Below are 22,388 nucleotides of genomic sequence, written 5' to 3'. Positions count from 1 at the left end.
AACAGTTTGACATCCTTTGTGTTTAATCAACAATGGCTTTTTCTGGAACAAAAAAAAGAGTGAATTACTAAAGATTTATTTTGCTCTACTCCAAAAACATAGTATGAACCACCAGAAATTTCTTTTAACTTGATGTCTATTTAAATTTTGCTGTCAAAATAAAAACAAACAAACCTTTCTCCTTCTGATTTCTGTCTGTAAACCCATCCATCCGTCAACATAACGATCCCTCATGCTAACACACACACACACACACACACATACAAGCACCATAACCTCTTCTATAACCCAAGTCCCTTCTCTCTGCAGAAGGTCTTTGTCCAGTCGTATCATTACTGACAGCCAACCAGGTCTGTTCACATCTCTGTTTCTTTGAACTGACACCGCATCCATCTCCATCAGCCCCTCAGGACCTATCAACACCACTCCACCTCTCTACCTCTCATCTCGCCTTCCACCTCAGCAACACATCATTCATCTATCTACCTGTGGCCAAACACTCGATTCCACCGCCTCCTCTCACCTCCTCCCCGCTCTTACAGCCTCTCATCCCTCTTTCAACAACATCATCTTTTTTTTTTTTGTAGGCTCTCCGCCGCTCTTGTCCCATCCCCCCCTATTTCAACCTCCAACCTCAATCAGTCTACCTTTGCCTAAACCACTCTTATCCCTCTCTCTCAGCCACTCATCCACCCTGTTATTTCACCGTCCCTTCAGCCTGAGCAGAGCGGAATAGGAAGCATTACCCGCCAATTTGGCTCCATTCACACCTGTCTACATTTCTGTGTCTGTGTGTGTCCATGCGTGTCTGTATCTGTGTCTGTGTTGATGCTGTGGTTTAACTGATATGGACTTTTGAAGGTGACACTTGGTGCCAATATTCAATATTTTTTTTTAAATCTGACCATTTCTATGCCCCCAAAAATGTAAAGTATTTGTTGTTTCCCAGAGAATTTTATTCTTGGCGGGATAGAAAATCATCAACACTAAAAGTCAAGTTAAATTAACTTTATTTGCATAGCACTGAATCACAGCTGCAGTCTTACAGGGCTTCCCAACTCCCACATTATGAAACAATAAATGAAAAAAACAGCCCCCTGACCTGAGACCCTCAATAAGAACAAGGAAAAACTCCCACGAAAACCTCAATTTGAAAAAAAAAGGAAAGAACCTTGGGGAGAAACCAATACTAATGAAATTATTTTAGTGTTAGTAGCTTTTTACAGCAGGGTGTCCCACCCACCAAGACTTAATTTACAAAAAAACCCCCCAAAAAACCATCATTGAACTCTCAAACCAAAAAAATAAAATGCAAAGAAAATACAACTTCATTGCAGAATTTAGAGACTGATTTTATGTAGCTGTGGTCAGGGAGGAACCACATTCACATCGGCTGTGGACGACACTGACTGCACGGTATCCGATATTTAACATAAGCCCAACATTGGCAAACTGATATGTCGATCTAACTAGTCCATTCACGTGTGTGTGTGCATGTGTGTGTGTCTGTCTTTCTGCTTGTTGTTACATGGCCCACGTGCCATTTCAATAGCATGAGGCCAAATACAATGCCACGTCCGTCCACATAGTACGCTCTCTCTTTCTTTTTGCAGCGTTTTTATCTTCCTCGTACACTCCCACCCCCGCGCCCCAGGCTGTTTATTGTCCTGCAGGGTTTCTACGGTTACCAGCTGAATCTGGAACACAGTCAACCTCTCGTCCCACTCCTCCTGGATAATTAAACAACACTTGTTTTACTGCCTCTCACATATCTGGATCAGCAAATCACCACATGAATATTCAGTTGATTGGGCGACGATTGTCTGTGCAATCACTATTTCATCAGGAACCTAATGTCATGAGTGAACAGTGACTGGGGAATGGGAAGGGGGAGAGGATGTATTAACATTTAACAAAAAGCAAAGATAGTTCGCCATTTGTCATTGATGAGGCTGTATGGTTCTACCAACAAGGGGATTTCAAGTAGCGCAGACCTACAACAGCAGTCCTGATAGGATTTAATTTAGACTGACATGCCTTGATCTCCTCCTCCCTCAGAGAACAAGTAGGGGAATGGAGCACTCTGATCATTCAGTATGAAAGACTTACATTAAAATATACATCTTGAAACAGGCGGAGAGCTTTATCATACTGGGAGGTTTAAATTTGTGGGGCTTCCTGGGTTAGAAATTATGCAGGGACTCTGATCGCTGACATGGCACTCAGAACCTAGAGTGGAGTGTCAGAAGCTACACACACTCATTGACTCACTTTGGCTTCTCACTCAATGGAGGACTCGTGGTGGAAGGATTTTCTTTAAAATATGGTAATCCCTGACTGCGTTCCGTGCTGCAGAGACAGTCAGCTGAAATCTGAGTTAAGGAGCATACAGTGTAAGCCCCTGGAAACGGCAGAGGAGTGTATTTAATGAGGTTAGTGACACTTGAAGAGTGGAGTGTAGTAAATTGGCTGACGCTGGGTTCCAGTGCCCTATATCTTTTTGACTTGATCCTCAGATGCCACACAGAGACACTGACCCAAAATCTAAAGCTTGCTACTCACATTTTTTATGTGTGTCATTTTGCAGATGATACACTGTACTACATAACTCTCTATATATATCTATCTCTATATTTGGGGGGGACAGGGCTTTACCCTGTATGATTCTCATCCATCTGTGGATGGTGAGGTTTTTGACCAAGAGGAGAATCGATGATTCTCGTCTGCCTTAGGCAGTGAGATCTGATGTAAATATCAGATCAAGAGTAGAATCAGGAAGAAAATTAAAGAAAAACATATGGGTTCACTCACAATGTGCATCTAAAAGTGGGAGTATTTGTTGTGTTCTTTTATCTTTCTATTTTACTTGATTTGATTATTTTAATGCAATGCTTTTTGCTTGTTCTTGTATATGAATTTTATCTTTTTATCTGTCTTTTATCTGCCTTTTATTGATGTAAAGCACTTTGAGCTGCATGTTGTGTATGAAAGGTGCTATACAAATAAAGGTTATTGTTATTATTTTATTTCCCCTTTCGTGAGTTTAGAATTATAAGGTTCTATCTGCCTTCAGGATAGTTCTGAGATATTTTGAGCGTCAAATTTTTCAGCATCCATTGAGTTAAATGGAGATGTGTCCTTTTGTTTTAGAAATTACAGACTCAAAAATAATTATTTAAAAAAAAATAACACCACACATATGTCAACAGGCACTAATAGAATAGGTTCATGAGACTAACTCAGTTTTGACAAAAAGGTCAGATAGAACCTTATAATACCAAGATCACGCTTTTCTCTCACTTTTAAGCTCTCCTAGTCTATCTTGCTTTCTTGACCTCTGTCTATTCCCTGGCACATATTGTTTGACGGGAATTAGCAGTGTTATTGGTTTGCATCCACTATCCGCATGGCCCCAAATCTTATATCTGTTGTCTCTACCTCTCTATTTATGAACATGATGAATATTGGAGCCATAGTAAATTAATAACTTTCATCTGTCTCTATTTGTTCCTTCCACTCGACTTCTGTCTGTCATTCTCATGCTTGTCCTACTCTGTGGCCTCAAAATAAAAGCAGTCTTCAGGAATAAATTATAATTTGTCTTTCACCAGTTAATGTTTGATTTAAGTAGCAGCCGAGCCTCATGCTCTGCAGGCACGCTGTTTGTGTGTGTGTGTGTGTGTGTAAGCTGGGAGAGAGAGGGGGGAGGCGGCGCGTGTCTTGTCAGATCCCAACAGGATGAATAGGAAGCTAATCTCCCTCTTCCAGGGAATTCTGCCACTGATGTCTCAGACATTGCCGTCTCGGAGGGACTGTGGGAGTGCAGTGGAGTGTGCACTCCCATCTCCACAATGGGATGTTTTCAGAGCATATCCAAGCATTATCACTCAGGATTGGATAGATACCTCCTCAAATTTTAACAAAGCACACAGACCTGTGCAACATAAAGGTGTGCACAGACACACACACACACACACACACACACACACACACACACACACACACACACACACACACCCACACATGCACATGTCCCCGATCCTTATTTGTTGGGACTATTGAGCCTTCCTGCACCTATTCCTGATTCCCATGTTATTCACACTGTGTCTGTTATCTTCCATGGCAGGTTTGCCTCAATGTAAACAACAACAAGGAAGCCCAACACTGATAACACCTTCACCTTGTGTGTGTACAGGCATGCTTGTCTCTGTGTGTGTCTGTGTGTGTCTGTGTGTGTCTGTGTGTGCCTGCATGTGTGTATGCAAAATCAAGGGCACAGAGAAGCACTGAATGTCTTCTCCTAGATTCCCGTGGTATTTTATTTTGACTTCTAAGGAATGATGGTTTCCCCATCCAGAAATTCCTTAGTTTACCCCCCAGAGAGACCCTTAACCTCACCCCTTCACTCCCTGCCTTGGGGGGGGGGGGGGGGGGATGGAGGAATGTGGAAGGTGCGGGAAAAGGCCCGGGGGCAGGGTGGGTCCGGCGATTGGTTCATTGATTCATGTTTTGAGGCTTGGGGTGGGGGGTCTTGGTTAGAGGGTGCAGAGAGAGGTCAGAGAGCTCAGTCAATCTGAGAGGTTCTCTGCTTACAGCGGTGTCTAGACTGGTCACTGTTGTCACTACCTCAGCCATCTGTTCTAGGTACAAAATATTTTCTTTTGATATTTCAATTCAATTCAATTCAATTCAATTCAATTCAATTCAATTCAATTCAATTCAATTCAACTCAATAAAACACAAGATCAGACGTACTGTACATTTGTCTTTTTAATAGTTCCTAGTACATTAGCAATAAAGACAAACAACCATCTGATTAGTTACTTCTAGTTAGTCAGTTAGTTACTAATAACTACAAGTCCTTTTTTCTTAACTACTAACAAAGGAATTGAAGCAATTGAATTGAAGTGGCACCTATTCCTACAAAGTGATTGATAACAGTATTAAAACAAATTTCAAAGATCAGTAGGTAACTTAAAAGTCCTTGGTTGACAAAATGCTAACACGTTTTATGGATGGGATACAGTGTATGTTTATGAATTGAATGTGGAATAGGTAATGACCCCCCCCCCCCTAAAATGTAGTGAAATGATAGTGTTTAGGAATAGAATTTCAAACGTTAAAATCCCACAATTGTTGCCTGCAGCCATTTTCATTTCTATGTTCTTATACATAGTGGGTTGGACTGGGTACAGCCTAAAATACAAGACTCTACTCCAAAAATGGGGTTCCACATTGAAACATGTTTTAAAATATATTTATATGTTGTCCTTCAGGGAAAAGGTGATGGACCTGTACAGGTGGTTTTGTATGCTTTTGTAATTTGCAGTCGGTGTCTCATTCCAACAGGCACAGCATGTGGTCTAGACAATGACAGGATTGAAAAACAATCAGACAGTTTTTGTTGGCTTCGTTTACAATGCTGTACAGTACATCTCCGTCATGTGTGGTTTGGATCCAGAGACCCGGGCCGTGTGTCATGTAGGGTGGAGCTGGGAGACAGGTGCAGAGATGAAAAGATTGGCGGGGGAAGAAGGGTGTGTGCCTTCTCTGTGCCTGTTCTGACAGGCCTTTGGTATTTATCCAAGGTGTGTGTGTGTATGTATATGCATGTGTGTGTGTGTATGTGTCAGAAAACCTGCTCAGTTTTCTCATGGGATTTGACGTACTCAGGTGTGTGTGACTGGAAGCATGTCTACCTTTGTGTCATTGTGCTTTACTGGTAGTGTATGCTGTGCAAACTGCCTGCTTGTGTGTGTGTGTGTGTGCGTGTGTGTTTGTGTTCATGTGTTGGGTGATAGACTTGAGAGCCTATAGGTGCTGAGCATCTCTCTAATGCAACAACAGCAACATGGCAGTGTGAGAGAGTTTGACAGTTCCAGTACATTGCTCTTTCTGACAGTACAGTTAAGTGGCACATCCAGTCCCACTACGTTGCATAGCTCAGTCTCTCTCTCTCTCTGTCTCTCTCTTTCTGTGTGATTGTGTGTGTGTGTGTGTTAGGCTATGTGTGTGTGCGCACATCCATTATACTCAGCCAGGAGAGCTTTTTGCTCCGTGTTAGGAAAGCAGTGTGGCTGCACATGCTTTTAAGAAGGTGTTTGTGATAGATTTTGTGTTGAATAAATTAAAAAAAATCTGCTGTAAGCTTAAAAATGAATTGAAGGGACTTGTTGAATTTTTAGAATTGGAAATTGAAGATTTTTTTTAAATTAATACATATAACCAGTCTGGATTTCAGCTTTATCAACATTGTTCTTTGTCCCTCTCAGTGTGTGTGTGTGTGTGTGTGTGTGTGTGTGTGTGAGTGTGTGTGTGAGGCAGTGCATGTCTGCATGGTAATGATGCTTTGGCTGCAGTTACGCGAGTCATTGTGTTAATATACTCTCTACAATGTGTTAATATACTCTGAGAGGGAGCGAGAAAGAGAGCGAATAATTATGTTTCCTCTTTTGTCTCGGCTCCCTCAATTAAGCCCAAAGAGAGGCAGCCAGAGCACATGTCTACTTATCCACTTAAAGCTCTGCAACAATAGGACTCCCCACTCTCTCTATCTCTCTCTCTCTCCCCCTCTCTCTCTCTATCTCGCTCTCTCTCTTCATTCTTTTCCTCTTAGGTTCTCTTACTTTTCCATATCAAACTTCTATTCATAGCAGGACTGCACAATCTGTTTTTCTCCTTTCCCTTCTTCTCTCTTCTCTCTCTCTCCCCTGTCTGCCCCCTCCCCTCCTCCTCCTCCTCCTCCTCCTCCTCCTCCTACTCCTCCTCCTCATGTTTGTCGCCTCCAGCCTTGCCTCACCTCTCGGCTCTACGTGGGTTTTGCAGAGCAGAGCGCTCTCTCTCCCCCTCTCTCCTCGTTACCCCTCTCCTTCTCCCATGCCTTGCTTTAGGGCACGGGGAGAGGAAAAACGAAGAGACTAAACATTTTCGACTGTACGTTGCCAGAGGAAAGGCAATGGTTTGATTTCCCCAGTGTTGTGTCAGAGAGGCTTGTTTTGTTTGTGCGAGTTTGGCCTATGTGTTGTTTCACCTCTGCTGTACTGAACCGGGTCAGACGGACTTATAGATGAACTATGGCTTGGAAATGGCACAGTTAATGTAACCAAGAGTTCTCTTTTATGTGTGAGCATGTGACTTCTGAATAATCTTTGTATTTTATTTGCAGTGGAATTTACTAAACCAACCAAATGTTGTATTTTTAGAACACAGCATGCTTGACAGTGTGTATTTTGACAATAAACCTTTTTTTTCCTGTGGGTACGTACATATTGCTTCAATCTACACACCACCTGATCATCCATGCAGGGCCACAGAGGCACCACAACCTGAAACGGCTTTGTAATATCTGATTCCTATGTCTATTTGTAGTCCTCTAATAGTGATACTGTCTGAGTGTCAAACAGATTGCGCTAAATGTCCCGTACTGGGAGCTGTGAGGATGGAAATAAAGCACGCTTTGGAGACATTGGTGGTGATAGAGGCTAAAAACAATGCATTCAGCGTGAAAGGGGCTGGGAAGTGTGAGAGAATTATTACACATTACACACACATACTGTATATTAAATCCTTTAACAAACCAGAATATAGGGACAATATGCAAAAAACAACAACGTTTAATTGGCTTTTTATAATGTGTAGTGTGCCTCAAGTGTGTGTTGCTGCTGCGAGAACTCAATTTTCCTAATCTATCTATCTATCTATCTATCTATCTATCTATCTATCTATCTATCTATCTATCTATCTATGTATCTATGAAAATAGAAGACTTGGGAGTTTTACAACACTCTATATACATGTATGTTAGAGTTTCATAATAGCTCAAATTGATTTTGGCACTGACACCTATTTTTGCACTTGTGAAAAATCAAGCAAAAAAATGATTAAATAAATTGTCAATGCATGACATTATGTGTGTGTGTGTGTGTGTGTGTGTGTGTACATGTGTGTTTGGGGGAGACCAAAAGCATGTGGGTTGGGAAAGCTCTCCATCAGGCGGGATGGAGGAGGGATGAGAAGTAAAGGGTGGAGTGAGAGGCAGAGAAGAAGAGGAGGAGAGGTATCAGGGTCGAGTCCAGCTTATGTAACCGCTTCCCACAGCTGGGGCGCAATGTGCTGCAGTGGAGAAGTTTCCACACACACACACACACACACACACACACACACACACACAATGCAGAGCATCTGCTGAAAAAATACCATCCAAAAATGTCACTTTCTTTATCGTCAGCAGTTTCTCTTAGCTGTAACTCTCCTTTATGTGGAGTCAGCTTGTTACTCTAACATGGTTGATTGGGTACATTTCAACCCCAAGGAATAAACAAATTGGGAGTGAGATCTGATTTGTGTTTAGAAAAAAACAGCAAGTATAGTCAAAATTAAGGTTTAGGAAAGTCCATGTCAAACTTAGTTACAAATCTTGCAAGCTAGCTAGCTATAGCTAGGCTAGGCAACGCTAGGTAGGATAAATCAGCAGCTGTGTAAATGAATCCTTGATGCTTCTTTTGCATTACGAAGCAATGAAAGCAGTAGATGATGTTGTGTATGCTAGCAATTGTTCAGATATTTCTTTCTCTAAAGTTGAATAAGATTTCATGTTGGCTCTTACTTGGATAGCGAGTCTTATATTTGGAAAGCTATAGCCTACCTAGTTAAAACTACTCACCAGATATGAACTGCAGAGCAGACCCTGTACTGATTGTTGTCTGCTTTGACGATGGATTGAGGCTATCCATAGTTGTCTTCTTTTTTCTGATGATTGTTTTATGTTTTTTTTTCTCCTTGATTTATGGAAATCTACAAAATGATTTCTTCTCCACTGTTCCCTGCTGTATTGGAACAGCTAACCACATAAAAAAACTTGACCATGGTGTTTGCAGTGTTGACAGCAGCCAGTCAGACTTGCGCTGGAACATTTCAGGTTAAGGTTCAGATTCAGGTTCATGTTCATGTTCATGTTCATGTTCATGTTCAGGTTCAGGTTCAGGTCTTTATTGTCCCACAAGGGGAAATTAATTTTGCAGCAAGTCACAATAAAAACAATGAGAACACAATGCCACGTAGTACAGTACAAATACAAACAATCATACAATAAAGAATCCTAGCAAAATAAAGTGCTTAAATGTGCAAAAATGCAGAAGTAGAAAGCATATTTATTGCACGTGGGATAAAGGATATAGAATATATATCTAGAATATCTAGAATATTATATATGTATTATACATATATATATATAATTACATGTTGTTTCTGCAACACCTCTATTGGCTGACTGAGAAGGATCTCTCAAGTAGCGGACTCGATGTGATTGTGGTAATCCACCAATGAGCAGGTATTTGGTTTTGCATACTTTGGTTTGCAGCATCACGCCCATGGTCTCAACACAAATACCTGACCTGTTCTGCATACCATATGAATAACGATCGTGTAGTTCGTCAAGTTGTGAACTTTCAATATGCAACACATGTGCGGACACATGCAAACCTACGTAGAAGCAAGCATGTTTGCACTTGCATGGCTCCATACATAGCACATTATGGAAATGACAGTCTACTCTAAGCAGCTCAGGGCTGGTATTAGAGAAAATTAGGTCATGTTGGCAAGGATCATTTAATTGAGTCTTAAGCAGAAAATCATACTCCATAGCTGCTTTCATCTTCTGTCATCTTACAATGTGCGTGTGTGTGTGTGTGTGTGTGTGTGTGTGCATGTGCATGCAATGTGTGTGTATGTGTGTGTGTCTTTGTTTGTAGGGAGACGATGGGGTGTTTTCCCAAAAATGTTTTGTGCACATGCCTATACATGCCTGTTTGGTTTTGGGTTTGCAGTGTGTTTTAGGGTGCAGTTCAAAGCCATTGTGGTTGTTTGTGAGTTTTATCCCTCAGGCTCAGACAATACCTCTGCACTTTGCTTTTGATGATTCTATGAGTTTGTATATGTGTGCATATGTGTGTGTGTGTTTGTTGATGTTTATCTGCTGTCCTTACTTGCCTCTCTGCATTAGCATAACTCCAGGCATACTGTTCTTTCTTCCCCTTCATACTGTATACTGTCTCTCCTCCTATAGGCTCCATCTCAAGTGTACTTCACACTGTCTCTTTCAAGTTTACTTCACCCACTTTATGTAACACTCTATATCCTCTGCAGTGTTTTGAAAAGCACCTTCCTCTTCCCCTCTTCCTGCTCTTTCTCAGTCTGTGTTTGATACTTGATGTCACTTTGAAGCAGTGAGAGCTCCTGTGAAAGCCTCCTCTCTCTTCCTGTTTCCATCAAGGGCGGTGCAACACTTCAGTAGCAGTCTGTGCGGAGGACCATGCGGTCGGTGAAAGATGACACCGCACTAGCGTGGGGATGCCGGTGATGCAGCTGCTCAGTCACAGGTATTGAACGATCTTATACCTTCATACACTCTTTTCTCTCTCAGTGCTGCAAAAATCTCCACCTTATAAGTGATTTCATCTTGTATTGAGTTGTAAAATCCTGCCAATCGGCTGGAATATTGTTTCAATGCACTTCAGCTAGTTTCAAGATTTTTTTCAAAAGCGTGTGGGAATATCTTGAAGTAAGGCTTGCCAGTTTCAATATATTGCCAATTCTTTCTAGAAAATTCTTGACACAAGCCGAATCATATTGAAACAAGTGATTGAAGCAAAGTCCGATTCTTTCATTTATTTTCACTAAAAAATATACATTTTCACACTCAATACAAGATTAAATTACCTGTTAAAATAGAGGTTTTTCACAGTGTGTCTGTCAGTCTCTCTCTCTGTTTTCTTCATTCCCTCTCTCTCCGTCATCCTTCCCTCTCCAGTCTGAGCCCACACTGTGAACCTGAGGACCAGCATGGTGTGGGTTTGATGATGTGTGACTCACAGAGGCCCAGTGATCTGACAGTAGCTGACTCAGCAGCTCCATGCGCTTATATAACAGAGATCAGGAGGTGAACAGAATGCTTAGATAACTTTACGAACGACAGAATTCAGCGCAAACGGATTGAAATGCATGCTGAGGGAATGTAACTTTAAGAAAGAGTTCACCCTAAGGATTTTAACATCACCTGGGAGAACAAGTCAGGTAGAGCGGCACTAGGGGTGGGCGCTAGTCTACATCCTTTCTGTCAACCATTTGTCATCATCACATATATGGCCGATCCCCAATATATTGATCCATCATATGTGATGACTTGATTTGAAACGTAGCTTTTAAATGTGCAAGGAAGGGGTATTTTTACATTTTCAATTATACCACAACGCCTCACAGTCAAGACAAACTGATACAGAAGTATCAGGTTATGATACATTCCCAATAGGTTTTGTCCCATTTGAGCAAGATACTCAAATGGGACAAAACCAGCACATACTGAAGAAGCCTCTCTGAAATTTTGACTGTGTTTAGGCTGTGTTCAGGTAAATTACCAAAGATTAAGGTAATTTAAATTGGCAAAATATATTGGCAAGGGAATTTGCACCCATTGATCGCCGATACCTGATCCCCAATCCCCAATGTATCCGCCCAATTGCCCAACCCTAAAAGGCACTCAAACAGATCATGGATACCTTTGACCTAGAAGTTAAAGGGCCGACAAAGGTTACTTGCTCATCCAGGGCACAGATTGACCTGGTTTTGAGCAATAAACTTGAGAGAGTAAACAACCTCTTCAACATGGTTACCTGTCTGTCTGATCATCATTTGACTCTCATGGCCAGAAATCTCTGTAAGAACCGGTTTAACCCATCCTGTGATAGAAATCCTTGTTAGTTTAGAATGATTTTGACAATGCAATTAGGAAGCTCCACTGGAATGACTTGCTGTCTGGTAAAGATGTGGAAGCAGAGAGCCATGTGTTTCTATCAACTATTCAAAACACAATCAATAGCTTCCTTAAGAAAACCCAAACCTAATCATGTCATAAGCGCACTCTCCCCTGGTTAAATGGTGTTTGGAAATTAATGAAACAGATTGAGATTGTGCCCTAAAAACATGTCTTAAACCCAAGCTAATGAATGACAGATGTCAGTATACTGCACTAAGAAATAGGAGTTTTTCAACAATCTCTTCCTTCATCTGCAGTTGAATCATGGGAAACGTGGAGAGTCAGAATGGAGACAGTGGTTTCTACGGCGATGTGACGGGACACCTCTCCCGTAAGCACACGTCCCGCTCACTCCGTCTGTCCAACAAGCAGCCGATCACCCGCCGTTCCCGCCACTCCTCTTCGGTCAAACAGGAACACAGAAACTCAGAAGCCTCGACTCGCTCTTCCAGCACCCCTAGTATCCCACAATCCTTAGCAGAGAACGGGCTGGAACCGTTCAACCCGACAGATGCGTTCGGAGAGTTCGGCATCAACCCCCACTGGACACAACGCGTCGCCATGACAATGAGGCCAGAGTCTTATCAGCACGATGACGACCCCTTGGCCACGCCCACTCCGGAGACCTCCGAGGCGGACACTGTGGCTCAGGATGGAGGGGAGGACTCCATGGGGGAAGGGGAGGGAGAGGGGGAGGGAGAGGGGGACGTGGTCGGAGAGGTGAGGTACCTCCAGCGAATGACAGAGGGACCGAGGGAAGGGGGAAGTTTTAAAAAGAAGAGGTCCAAGTCGGCGGACATGTGGAGAGAAGACAGTCTGGAGTTCTCTCTGTCCGACCTGAGCCAGGAGCACCTGACCAGCACCGAGGAGATAATAGACGGAGGAGAAGAAGAGGAGGAGGAGCAGTTCACACGGCCCAGAGGCAGTGCAGGTGAGGGTGGTAAACATACACACACATACACACACACACGTAAACACACACATAGGGCTGCCCCGTGCCAGTATGCCAGCCTATGTAAATGCTGCCCATTACTAGTGGTATTTATTGCCAATAACCTGGATTTATAATGACACTGATGGAATTAATGTATGTATGCTTTTGTTTACACATTTTATAGTCATATAATACCCATGTGTCTCTGTGTGTGTGTGTGTGTGTGTGTGTCCATCCTATTCTGCATGCATTAATAAACATTGGGCTGGTGTCCTGAGAGCTTCAGTCAGATCAATTTGAAGGATTACTAAGGATTACTATTTTCAATGCTGATGAAAGGTCAGATGGTATTATTGATGTCCAATATAACATAAAATGATTTTCAATTATAGTAATGGAATTCGGTCTGGAAAACTAACAAAATGCATAACAGTTTTTTACAGTGGTACAAAATTCACTCGGCCTATCCAAAAACTAGCCTATTACTAGCGGTGTCAGTAGAGGAATGAGCAACTTTTTCTTTTTCTAAATTATGGCCTAAATGAGACGGAAAATATCGACTTTCATGCTACAGCAAAAGCTCTGTCTAGCTGTAAACAAGCTATAGATTTTGCATCCATTTTAACCAATGATTTTGTGTCGGAATTAATATGGCAAATATTGCAATTGTAGTTTCTGAAGTTGAACATCGGCCTAATTGATCTCGTAGCTCGTGCATCAATTCAAAAGATGATCATGAATGCTTCTCACCTTATTCTATTCATAATGTCATTCATCCTGGGCTTCCAGCAAAGGAGTGGTGACTGATAGTGGGAAAATGTGTGTGTGTGTGTGTGTCCATGGAGGGAGTGTTAGGTTGATTTGACCCGCTTGATGAGAGGGAGAGGGGTGCGCAAAAATCACAGTCACTTATCAACTAGAGAAATATGCCCTGAATAGGCCTACTGATTGAAGATTTCCTGGCCTCCATCAGTCCCTGTAGCTGCTGTTAGCTAAACGGACTCTGCTGCAGCTCCTGGAGTCTGTGAGTTCAGAGGGACAGCGGGCGGCAGCAGGTGACTGCCGACGTCTGCTGCCAACGGTCTGAGTGCTGCCCCAGGTGGGCGCCAAGCTCTGCCTAATGGACTGGCCTGCTGGGCACACACACACACACACACACACAGGTGCACACACACAGGCGCACACACACAGGGTTGGGTAGTAACAGAATACTAATAATACGGAATAGTAACTGTATTCTGTTGCATTACTCAAAGAAAATAATGTATTCTGGTTACAGATACTCGTGAAAAAATGTATTCTAAAAAAAAATGTATTCTAAAATAATGTATTCTGGTTATAGATACTCGTGAAAAATTAGATCACTTCTGGGAATACTTCTTCATAAGCAATATATAATATTAGATATATAAATGGTATATCTTGTTTTACATTTGTATCTACCTTGATTTTATTTATTCATTTGTATTTTTCACTTTTTGACATTTTTTCATGCTATAAAGCTTTAAACACACACAGACACACACAGACACACACACACACACACACGCACACACATTGCTCTACATTAACCACCTGTGTATGTTGCAGGCTCTGCTGAAAGGGCATCGTCTCTGGACCATCTGTGCAGCCAGCAGAGTCCCGTCCTGAGGGGGCAGAGGAACCGCTACGCTAAGAGCCGAAGAGAAGGACAGGGGGTCGGAGATGGGGAGGGGGAGGAGGGGCTGATGTCTCCTGCCGAGGAGGACGGCGGCGGGTACGGGGCGTTCACGCTCCCCTGCCGGCGCTCCCACTGCCTGTCCGAAGGCTTGGCGGGGCTCGGCATCCCGGCCGCACCGCGTCCCGCCTTCCAGGGACGACGCGCACAAACCACTCAGGTAATGTGAAAAAGTATAAAAAGTCTATTCTAGGCTGCACTAAGCCTCCAAACCTCCAAGCTTTCTTCCATTTTACTTCCCCCACTCTCTCTGAAGGGCATCCCCATAGCCCCTAAACTGATGGAGAACTTTGTTTACCAGTGGAGTCCAGGAAGTTCAGAGGGTTCACTGACATGACAGAGGACACCAGTCACTGCAGCAATTAACATTTTGTTGACAACCAGAGCCACTTCCTGTGTGTGTTAATACTGTACGGTTGTGTGTGTGTGTGTGTGTGTGTGTGTGTGTGTGTGTGTGTGTGCATGTGTGTGTGTGTGTTTGCATGTATATTTATGTAGTGATGAAGGGAATTACAAGGAGTCAGAGAGAGAAAGACCCTATGGGGCTATTTGTCCAATGCTGGCCTGGTTTCTCCATACACCCTCCAGAAATTAAAGCATTCTCACTCATTCTCCATTCAGTCCCCCCACACACACTGTCCAGACACACACACACACACACACATGCACACACACACACATGCACACACACACACACACACGCACACACACACACTCACACTTCACATTCACTTCACTTCACATAAGCATTTATCACAAGCTTTTATACAGAAAAGTAGGTCTACGGTAAGGCTAGAATGGCAAAGTATAAAAAATTCAAATTCATGTACCACCAACATCACAAGAAGCCAATTAATAAGAGGTTCAAGGGACAAAAGAGTGTCAAGACAGTATAATAAGGGAAAAAAACATTCATTTGTGAACTGTAATACTCGTGTACAGTGTCACTAACAAAAAAGTTTCCCAATAATGAAGACGTGCTTGGGACAGAAATAGAGAACCAATAGCTTTTTTTCAGCTCATTCCCAGAACCCCCAGCACCCGTGGAGAGCGGAGCATCCTAAGTGCTTATTATAAATTCATCTAGCCGGGCTGAGAGGGTAGACAAGCCGGATATAAATAGACAGACAACACAGGGAAACAAAGAGAAGCAGAACAGAGGGGAGCCGCAGTTTGGTGGAAGAAAAGTGTGAAAGCACAGAGAGCCTCTCACTTGAAGTGCAAACCTTTGTTTCAGCAGAAATGACATGCATGCAAACACTCACACGCACACACAGACACACACACACAGACACACACACACACACACACACACACACACACACACACACACACACACATATAAACCCAGTAACCCCTAGTGTTGCCTAGGCTGTCAGGATGATTTCTGCAATTGGAGAGAAGTGACCTTGTAGCTTCTGCACTACTTAGACTGGCAGATTGGTCATCCATGCAGGTTACCACAGATTGTTGATTCTCTCTGTAGTATCTCTAGTGTGTTTTTATGTGTTAATGTGTGTGTATGTGTTTTGGCTATCCAGTGTATCAAATCCACCAAATCTGCCACACATGCCACTTTGTTTGCTGTATTTACATTAGAAATCCAAGTCATAATGTGCATTTCTATGTCTTTCTACCATCTTGTTCTGTTTTACAGGACATCTCGGGCGTTCTGGGCGAGGGAAGTGAGTATGGTGACAGTGGCATCGATGGCGTCGCCACGGAGATAGACGGGGAGGCAGAGTTGGGGTCGCGGCGCTGTAAAGCCATGTCGGCCTCCTTCTCGGTGTACTCCGCCGCCGAGAGCAGCGTCTTCAATGGGAGCGACAGCGGGAGCAGCAGCGGAGGAGGAGGAGAAGGAAGAGGCGGCGAGGGAGGGAGGGGAGGAGTGTACGAGAACTTCCGAAAGGAGCTGGACAATCAAGCCTGGGTTAGTTAGTTTGTGTGTGTGTGTGTGTGTGTGTGCATGTGTTAAAATAGAGGATAGATCCACTGTGTCACTCATCCCTCCATTTTTCCATTACTCTCTCTTTCAGACGCATCAGGGGCGGGACTTCACAGAGGAGGCGGGGTCTGCTGTGAGTGACGAGCAGAGCAGCGGGACTCTAAGCACAGCTTATCCATCGGACACTCTGATTGGCTGTGCCCAAGGCACGGTCAGGAAGGCGGGAGCTCTGGCTGTGAAGAACTTCTTGGTTCATAAGAAGAACAAGAAAGTGGAGCCTGCCACGAGGCGCAAGTGGAAACACTACTGGGTCTCTCTGAAAGGTGCTTCATAGACTCCCATACTGAGACACAGTGCAAAACCCCATGGCCTATCATGTGACTCACTCTAGGCAGTGAGGATCAATCAGCAATATTATCTATGTGGTCTACTGTTAAGATGCTTAAATTGTAGATGTTAACATGGGTTAACATAAATTTGCCAGGAGGTATGTCACTTGCACAATTAACTGTGTATAATGCGTTTGCAATTTTTTATTTTTACAATTCATAATCATAGAATTTGACCATGTGTGAACTTTTATTTTCTTTGCCCACTAATGATAAAGAGGCAAATCCGTGAAGTTGCTTTAGTAGTCAAAAACATATAATTTTTTTGGTTATGAACTACATGAGGTAAAAAAGCCACAGATACTCTGCAACCTTTGCCTTAGAGCTGTTGCTGCTCCTCAAAGTAATACAACACATGAATTTAATCACTGCAACAATCATCACAAAATCCAGTACAATGAGTGCATGAAGGCCAAGGGTGCTGCAGCATCTCCATAGCATCTACAACAGTAACACTGTACAAGTCTCTCCTTTTTTACCAAACTAATTGAGACCAATACTCATTATTATTGTGATCATAATAGGCAAAATAATCAAGAAGGTCATTCAAGCCATAATCATGCAGCCTCTTCAGATGCAACATCCTTCACACCTGTTCAGTCTGACTGTCTGTTCTGCTAGACTCTGTAATCACATCAGTCTCAACACGGTCTGTGCCCTTGATTCTCCCCTCTGCTGTCCCCTCTCACCCTCTTCTGTTTGGCCTTAAGTTTCCTCTCGTCTGCCTCATCACAATTTAATTTTACGGCAGCGTCCGTGTCTAATCCGATCTCATCCAGTTCAAATGCATAAGATACGGCATCTGCAGCGGCATTCCTGCCTGCCTCCTCTCCTCATACGCCAAAAAATATATAAACAGATTCCTCCAGACCTTGTTTTGTCTGTTAGGGCTGATTGTAATCGATGTAGGCCCACCAGTTTTTTCACCTCTTGCTTAAGTGCTAATGTCAGACTAAATCAGTCATTAGTGTGTGAAAATGACACTTTTTTAATTTAGATTTCCTGCATTTTTAGTCGTAGTTAGTATCACATCGTAGATTCTGTATATAATTGCAAAGGATCGCTGAAAGCACTTGTTTTTGTGCAATTGATCTCAGAGAAAATGTGTTCTTACTTTAATAATATATTTAACCTTTACTTAACCAGGAAGTTCAATTAAGAACAAATTACCACTTAGAGCAATGGACTGAGGCCTCTTGAGTGCCAGGGGGTTAAATAAAAAATAGTACATTTAGTACATCATCAGTGGTAAAATTATTTAATTTCCATGTCTTTCTGTCTCTCTTCCTCTTCCTCTTCATCCTGACTCCTCCAGGCTGCACTCTCTTCCTGTATGAGACAGATGGTCGGTCGGGGATCGACCACAACAGCGTTCCAAAACATGCATTGTGGGTGGAGAACAGCATCGTCCAGGCTGTACCTGAACATCCCAAGAAAGACTTTGTCTTCTGCCTCAGCAACTCAGTGGGAGACGCTTTCCTCTTCCAGGTGAGAGAGACTGACAGTTAAAACGTCTTTACTGAGTCACTGCAGTTTCATGTGACGCAACAGAGCAACTTTCTTAGAAACAAGGGGGAGGGAAAATACTGTATGACAACCAACAACACCAATATACAGTATTGGCTGAAGCAACCGTAACATCACTTCACAAATGCAAGAGAGAGAGAGAGAGAGAGAGAGAGAGAGAGAGAGAGAGAGAGAGAGAGAGAGAGAGAGGACTGAAATGAGACCAAAATAAGAGGAGACCCAATTTCCCCACGGGGATCACAGAAATTTCATCTCATCTTATCTTGTAAGTAGAAACACAGACACGCACACACGCACGCACACACACACACACACACACACACACACACACACACACACACACACACACACACACACACACACACACACACACACACACACACTCACACTCACACACACACACACACATGCACATTCTACACATTATATACACACATTCATGCAGACACAAAGCAAGTACCTCCTAGCTCTTGGCTTGTGTTTCAGAAAGGGACGGTTTGTGTGTGTGTGTGTGTGTGTGTGTGTGTGTGTGTGCGCACGCGTGTGTGTGTTTGAGTACATGACATTCACCCATGTGTGGGAGATAAGCCAGTCTTGTGTCCGGGTGTTTATTTTGTGTCTGACATGTTTAAAGGCCACACTGTCACACTGTGACAGTGATCCACCACAGTGACCATTGTACAATATTAAAATGTGTCTATTTATATGCATGGCAGCTGTCTGCAGTGACATTCAATCAATGAAAGGGAAGATAAGTGGTAAAATGATGATGAGATTATACTGACCACCCTCTCACAGAGGCTTATGATAGGACTCACACATCATTTGTTAGCTGTCAATTTTCTTCATTTCTTTTGTTTGCTATTGTTTCCCTTGCAATGGTTAGGATTTTTTTTCCCCCATCTGACCTTATTGCAATCCAGTATTTTATTTTTGTATGGCTTTTTTTATCTCAACGACTGCTTATGCTGAACAGACCAGGGCAATGACAACATGACTGTGCAGAATTACTTGTGCAGAATGAATGATATCTGAGCCACAAATCTTTCTAGCAATTGCATTGGGTCGGTAGAATGTAAACAACTTGACTTTTAAATGTCATTTTAAAGTGCAAATAATCAAATTTCGATGTAGGGCTTGTGAAACTGTGATGGGCAAGCTGTCTCATATGTGATTACTACAGCAGAATAAAATGGAGCTCTTAATTTCGCGCTTAATTTCTCTGCCCCACGATACTTATTGTCACATTTTTGTACTGCGATATATTGAATTTCGATATATTGACACACATCCAATGCAAATCTCCACAAGTGTCACAGATTACCCCTTCTCTCTCCTGCCAGACGTCGGGCCAGACCGAACTGGAGAACTGGATCACGGCGATCCACTCGGCCTGCGCCGCCGCTCTGGCCCGGCAGCACCACAGGGACGACACGGTGCGCCTGCTCCGCACGGAGATCCGCAAGCTGGAGCAGAAAATCGACATGGACGAGAAGATGAAGAAGATGGGAGACATGCAGCTGTCCACCGTCACCGACACCAAGAAGAGGAAGACGATCCTGGAGCAGGTATGGAGGGAGCTGAGGGACGTCTCGGGCTGAAGTATATTGAAAGTAAACAAAAAAAGAATACAGTAATAACAGGATAAAAACACAGAAAAGTCAAGTCTTCTTTCCATTGTGGTTCACTTGAACACAGACAGAGGCACATGAGAAAGACACAGCAACAGAAACTCATTATTCACATTATTAAAAATTACTGGCATGTACATGTGATGCAGATATGAACCTGTTTTGCGTTCTCATGTGCTGCACACACTGCTGAGTTTTAGTTCAGTTGAGTGAAAACACCTACGGGTTTTTTCCAATGCACACAAGATGCACATCTTTGGACCTTTGAACTCGCTGAAGCTCTCACACATTGAGATTGAAATCTCCACACTAAATCATCTTAACTGCGTGGCGTCATCCAGACAAAAGGTTCTTTGGGAATACTTGTGTGCACACAGATGTTTTCAAATATCCTGACTGTCACTCATTTATACACACGTGCAAGCGCAGCATTATGTAGTATATTCATAACACATGTTGAAACACGCGATGCATATATTAGCAGGCAGGTTAAACTCAAATCTCTTGCTAATGCTTCTGTATTTAATAGCTGTTTTGAAATCAGTGACAGCTGGGTTGTTAAAGCGGTGCTCGGTTTAATTGCTATTTACAAAGTTCTTATTCGATGATGGATCAGGTTTGTTCGGTTTCTATGGAATATATCACATCATACCCTCCTTCTATTCTTACTTCATGCAGGTCTGGAGTTGTTGCTGAACGTGAACATGGCATTGTATGTAAACTGTGCAGACAAAGATTTAGAATGTGTATGTGGGTTTGTGAGCAAGGCTTTGTGTGTGTGTGTGTGTGTGTGTGTGTGTGTGTGTGTGTGTGGCATTTGGTTGGTGGTTGACCAAAGAAACCAGTATTAGAGAAAAAGTGCACCAGAAGTTCATGTTAATCTCCACCATGCAAACAAATTCCCACGTGTAATGTGGGTTCCATGATAATAGTTTGAGATTATTTTTGAGAAAACACTGCTTTTTCTTGCTGTTGCTGCTGTAAGTCAAGAACTAAAATTGTTGGATCAAAAGTGTGAGAACAACCTACCTGTACAGGGAAAAATATTAATGAAATTGATTTTTTTTTACTGTGTCTGTAGTATTTATGCAGTATTTAACACTTTTTAACCCTAAACAAAAACAAAACAAAACAAAATCATTGACTTTTATCTCTGAATATTGAATGGGTATCATATCACTTTTTTGGTCAATTCTATCAATGTTCGACTTGTTTTATGATCGGTATCTGAGACCAGTCAATAAATCACAATACAATACAGAATAACTGATTATTGGTGCAAGGTTTTCTTAGTATAACTGAATCATGTCATGAGTCCTGGACCCTTGCAAAAAGGTGCTGGAACAAAAAGGTGACGAATTGTGTTAGGGCAGGATCCAGTGCAAATTAAGTCCAGTTTGTGTCTGAGCATGTGTGTGTGTGTGTGTGTGTGTGTGTGTGTGTGTGTGTGTGTGTGTGTCAGTCACCACCCACTCCCCACCCCTTGTTATACTGTACATAACAGCGGGTCAGTGACTGATGGGGGCTGTGCTGGTGAGTAATGCCTCTCCACAGGAGCCTCAGCACTCCCACATCTCACTCTCCCTGCTAAAACCAAATAACCATCTGAACACAGAATGAACATTTCTGTATTATTCGTCTTATGTGTTTGTTTCTTCAGCCTTTTTTTTGCATTCATCACTCCCCCTCCATCCTTGCAGCTTTCATCAGGAGCCAAATCTGTAGCCGGCGGTTCCATATCGTCATGGATCTAATCAGCCAAGTTTGCTTATGTTGCATAATGACAAACTCATCCCTCATGCTCTCTCTGTCTCTCTGTGTGTCTTCTCGATGTTTTTGGTCCCTGTCAGATCTTCCTGTGGGAGCAGAACCTGGAGCAGTTCCACATGGATCTGTTCCGCTGTCGGTGCTACCTGGCCAGCCTGCAGGGCGGCGAGCCCCCCAACCCCAAACGCCTGCTGGGCTTTGCCTCGCGCCCCACCAAGCTGGCCATGGGACGACTGGGCATCTTCTCTGTCTCTTCCTTCCATGCACTGGTATGAGGAACGCATGCACCCACGCATCCACGCACCCACGCACCCACTCACCCACTCACCCACTCACCCACACACACACACACACACACACGTTTGTAATGCCACAGTATACTTGATATTCATTCCCTATCCTCTAACCCTAACCGTAACGCTCTCCACTACATGCCTTAACTTGCAATGCACTTTTCTAATATACTGTACATATATTAAAAAAACAAGTCATATCCAACAAGACGCAGCATACGAGACCAGCAAAGATACATACACATATGAAAAAAATCATTAAATAAAGAAAAATCCTCATTCTAAACTTAATCCTAAACCCAAATCCTAACCCTAAACTAACCACAACTTTAACCCTTACCCTAAACTAAACCTAATCTTAATTCTAACCTCACTT

At 42.8% G+C, this 22,388-nt stretch overlaps 1 protein-coding gene across 1 annotated transcript in view; it reads left to right on the top strand.

Moving 5' to 3' along the window:
- The window catches only part of LOC139661314 (rho guanine nucleotide exchange factor TIAM1-like), a 65,691-nt gene that overhangs the window by 7,719 nt on the left and 35,584 nt on the right, over window positions 1–22,388 (top strand). The window contains exons 2-9 of the mRNA XM_071539749.1: window positions 10,271–10,376; window positions 12,067–12,746; window positions 14,334–14,620; window positions 16,118–16,390; window positions 16,506–16,728; window positions 18,110–18,282; window positions 19,665–19,889; window positions 21,803–21,988. Coding sequence (XP_071395850.1) covers window positions 12,074–12,746; window positions 14,334–14,620; window positions 16,118–16,390; window positions 16,506–16,728; window positions 18,110–18,282; window positions 19,665–19,889; window positions 21,803–21,988 — 2,040 coding nt within the window. The 5' untranslated portion in view covers window positions 10,271–10,376; window positions 12,067–12,073. The remainder of the gene's footprint in view (window positions 1–10,270; window positions 10,377–12,066; window positions 12,747–14,333; window positions 14,621–16,117; window positions 16,391–16,505; window positions 16,729–18,109; window positions 18,283–19,664; window positions 19,890–21,802; window positions 21,989–22,388) is intronic.

Source organism: Centroberyx affinis, unplaced genomic scaffold, assembly GCF_046629955.1.
Source record: "Centroberyx affinis isolate AG114_WGS23_722 - 3 ecotype Tasmania unplaced genomic scaffold, CSIRO-AGI_Caff_v1 ptg003508l_1, whole genome shotgun sequence".
Lineage (NCBI taxonomy): Eukaryota > Metazoa > Chordata > Actinopteri > Beryciformes > Berycidae > Centroberyx > Centroberyx affinis.
The sequence above is the reverse complement of the archived record's forward strand: the minus strand, read 5'-3'. Positions and strand labels throughout refer to the sequence as shown.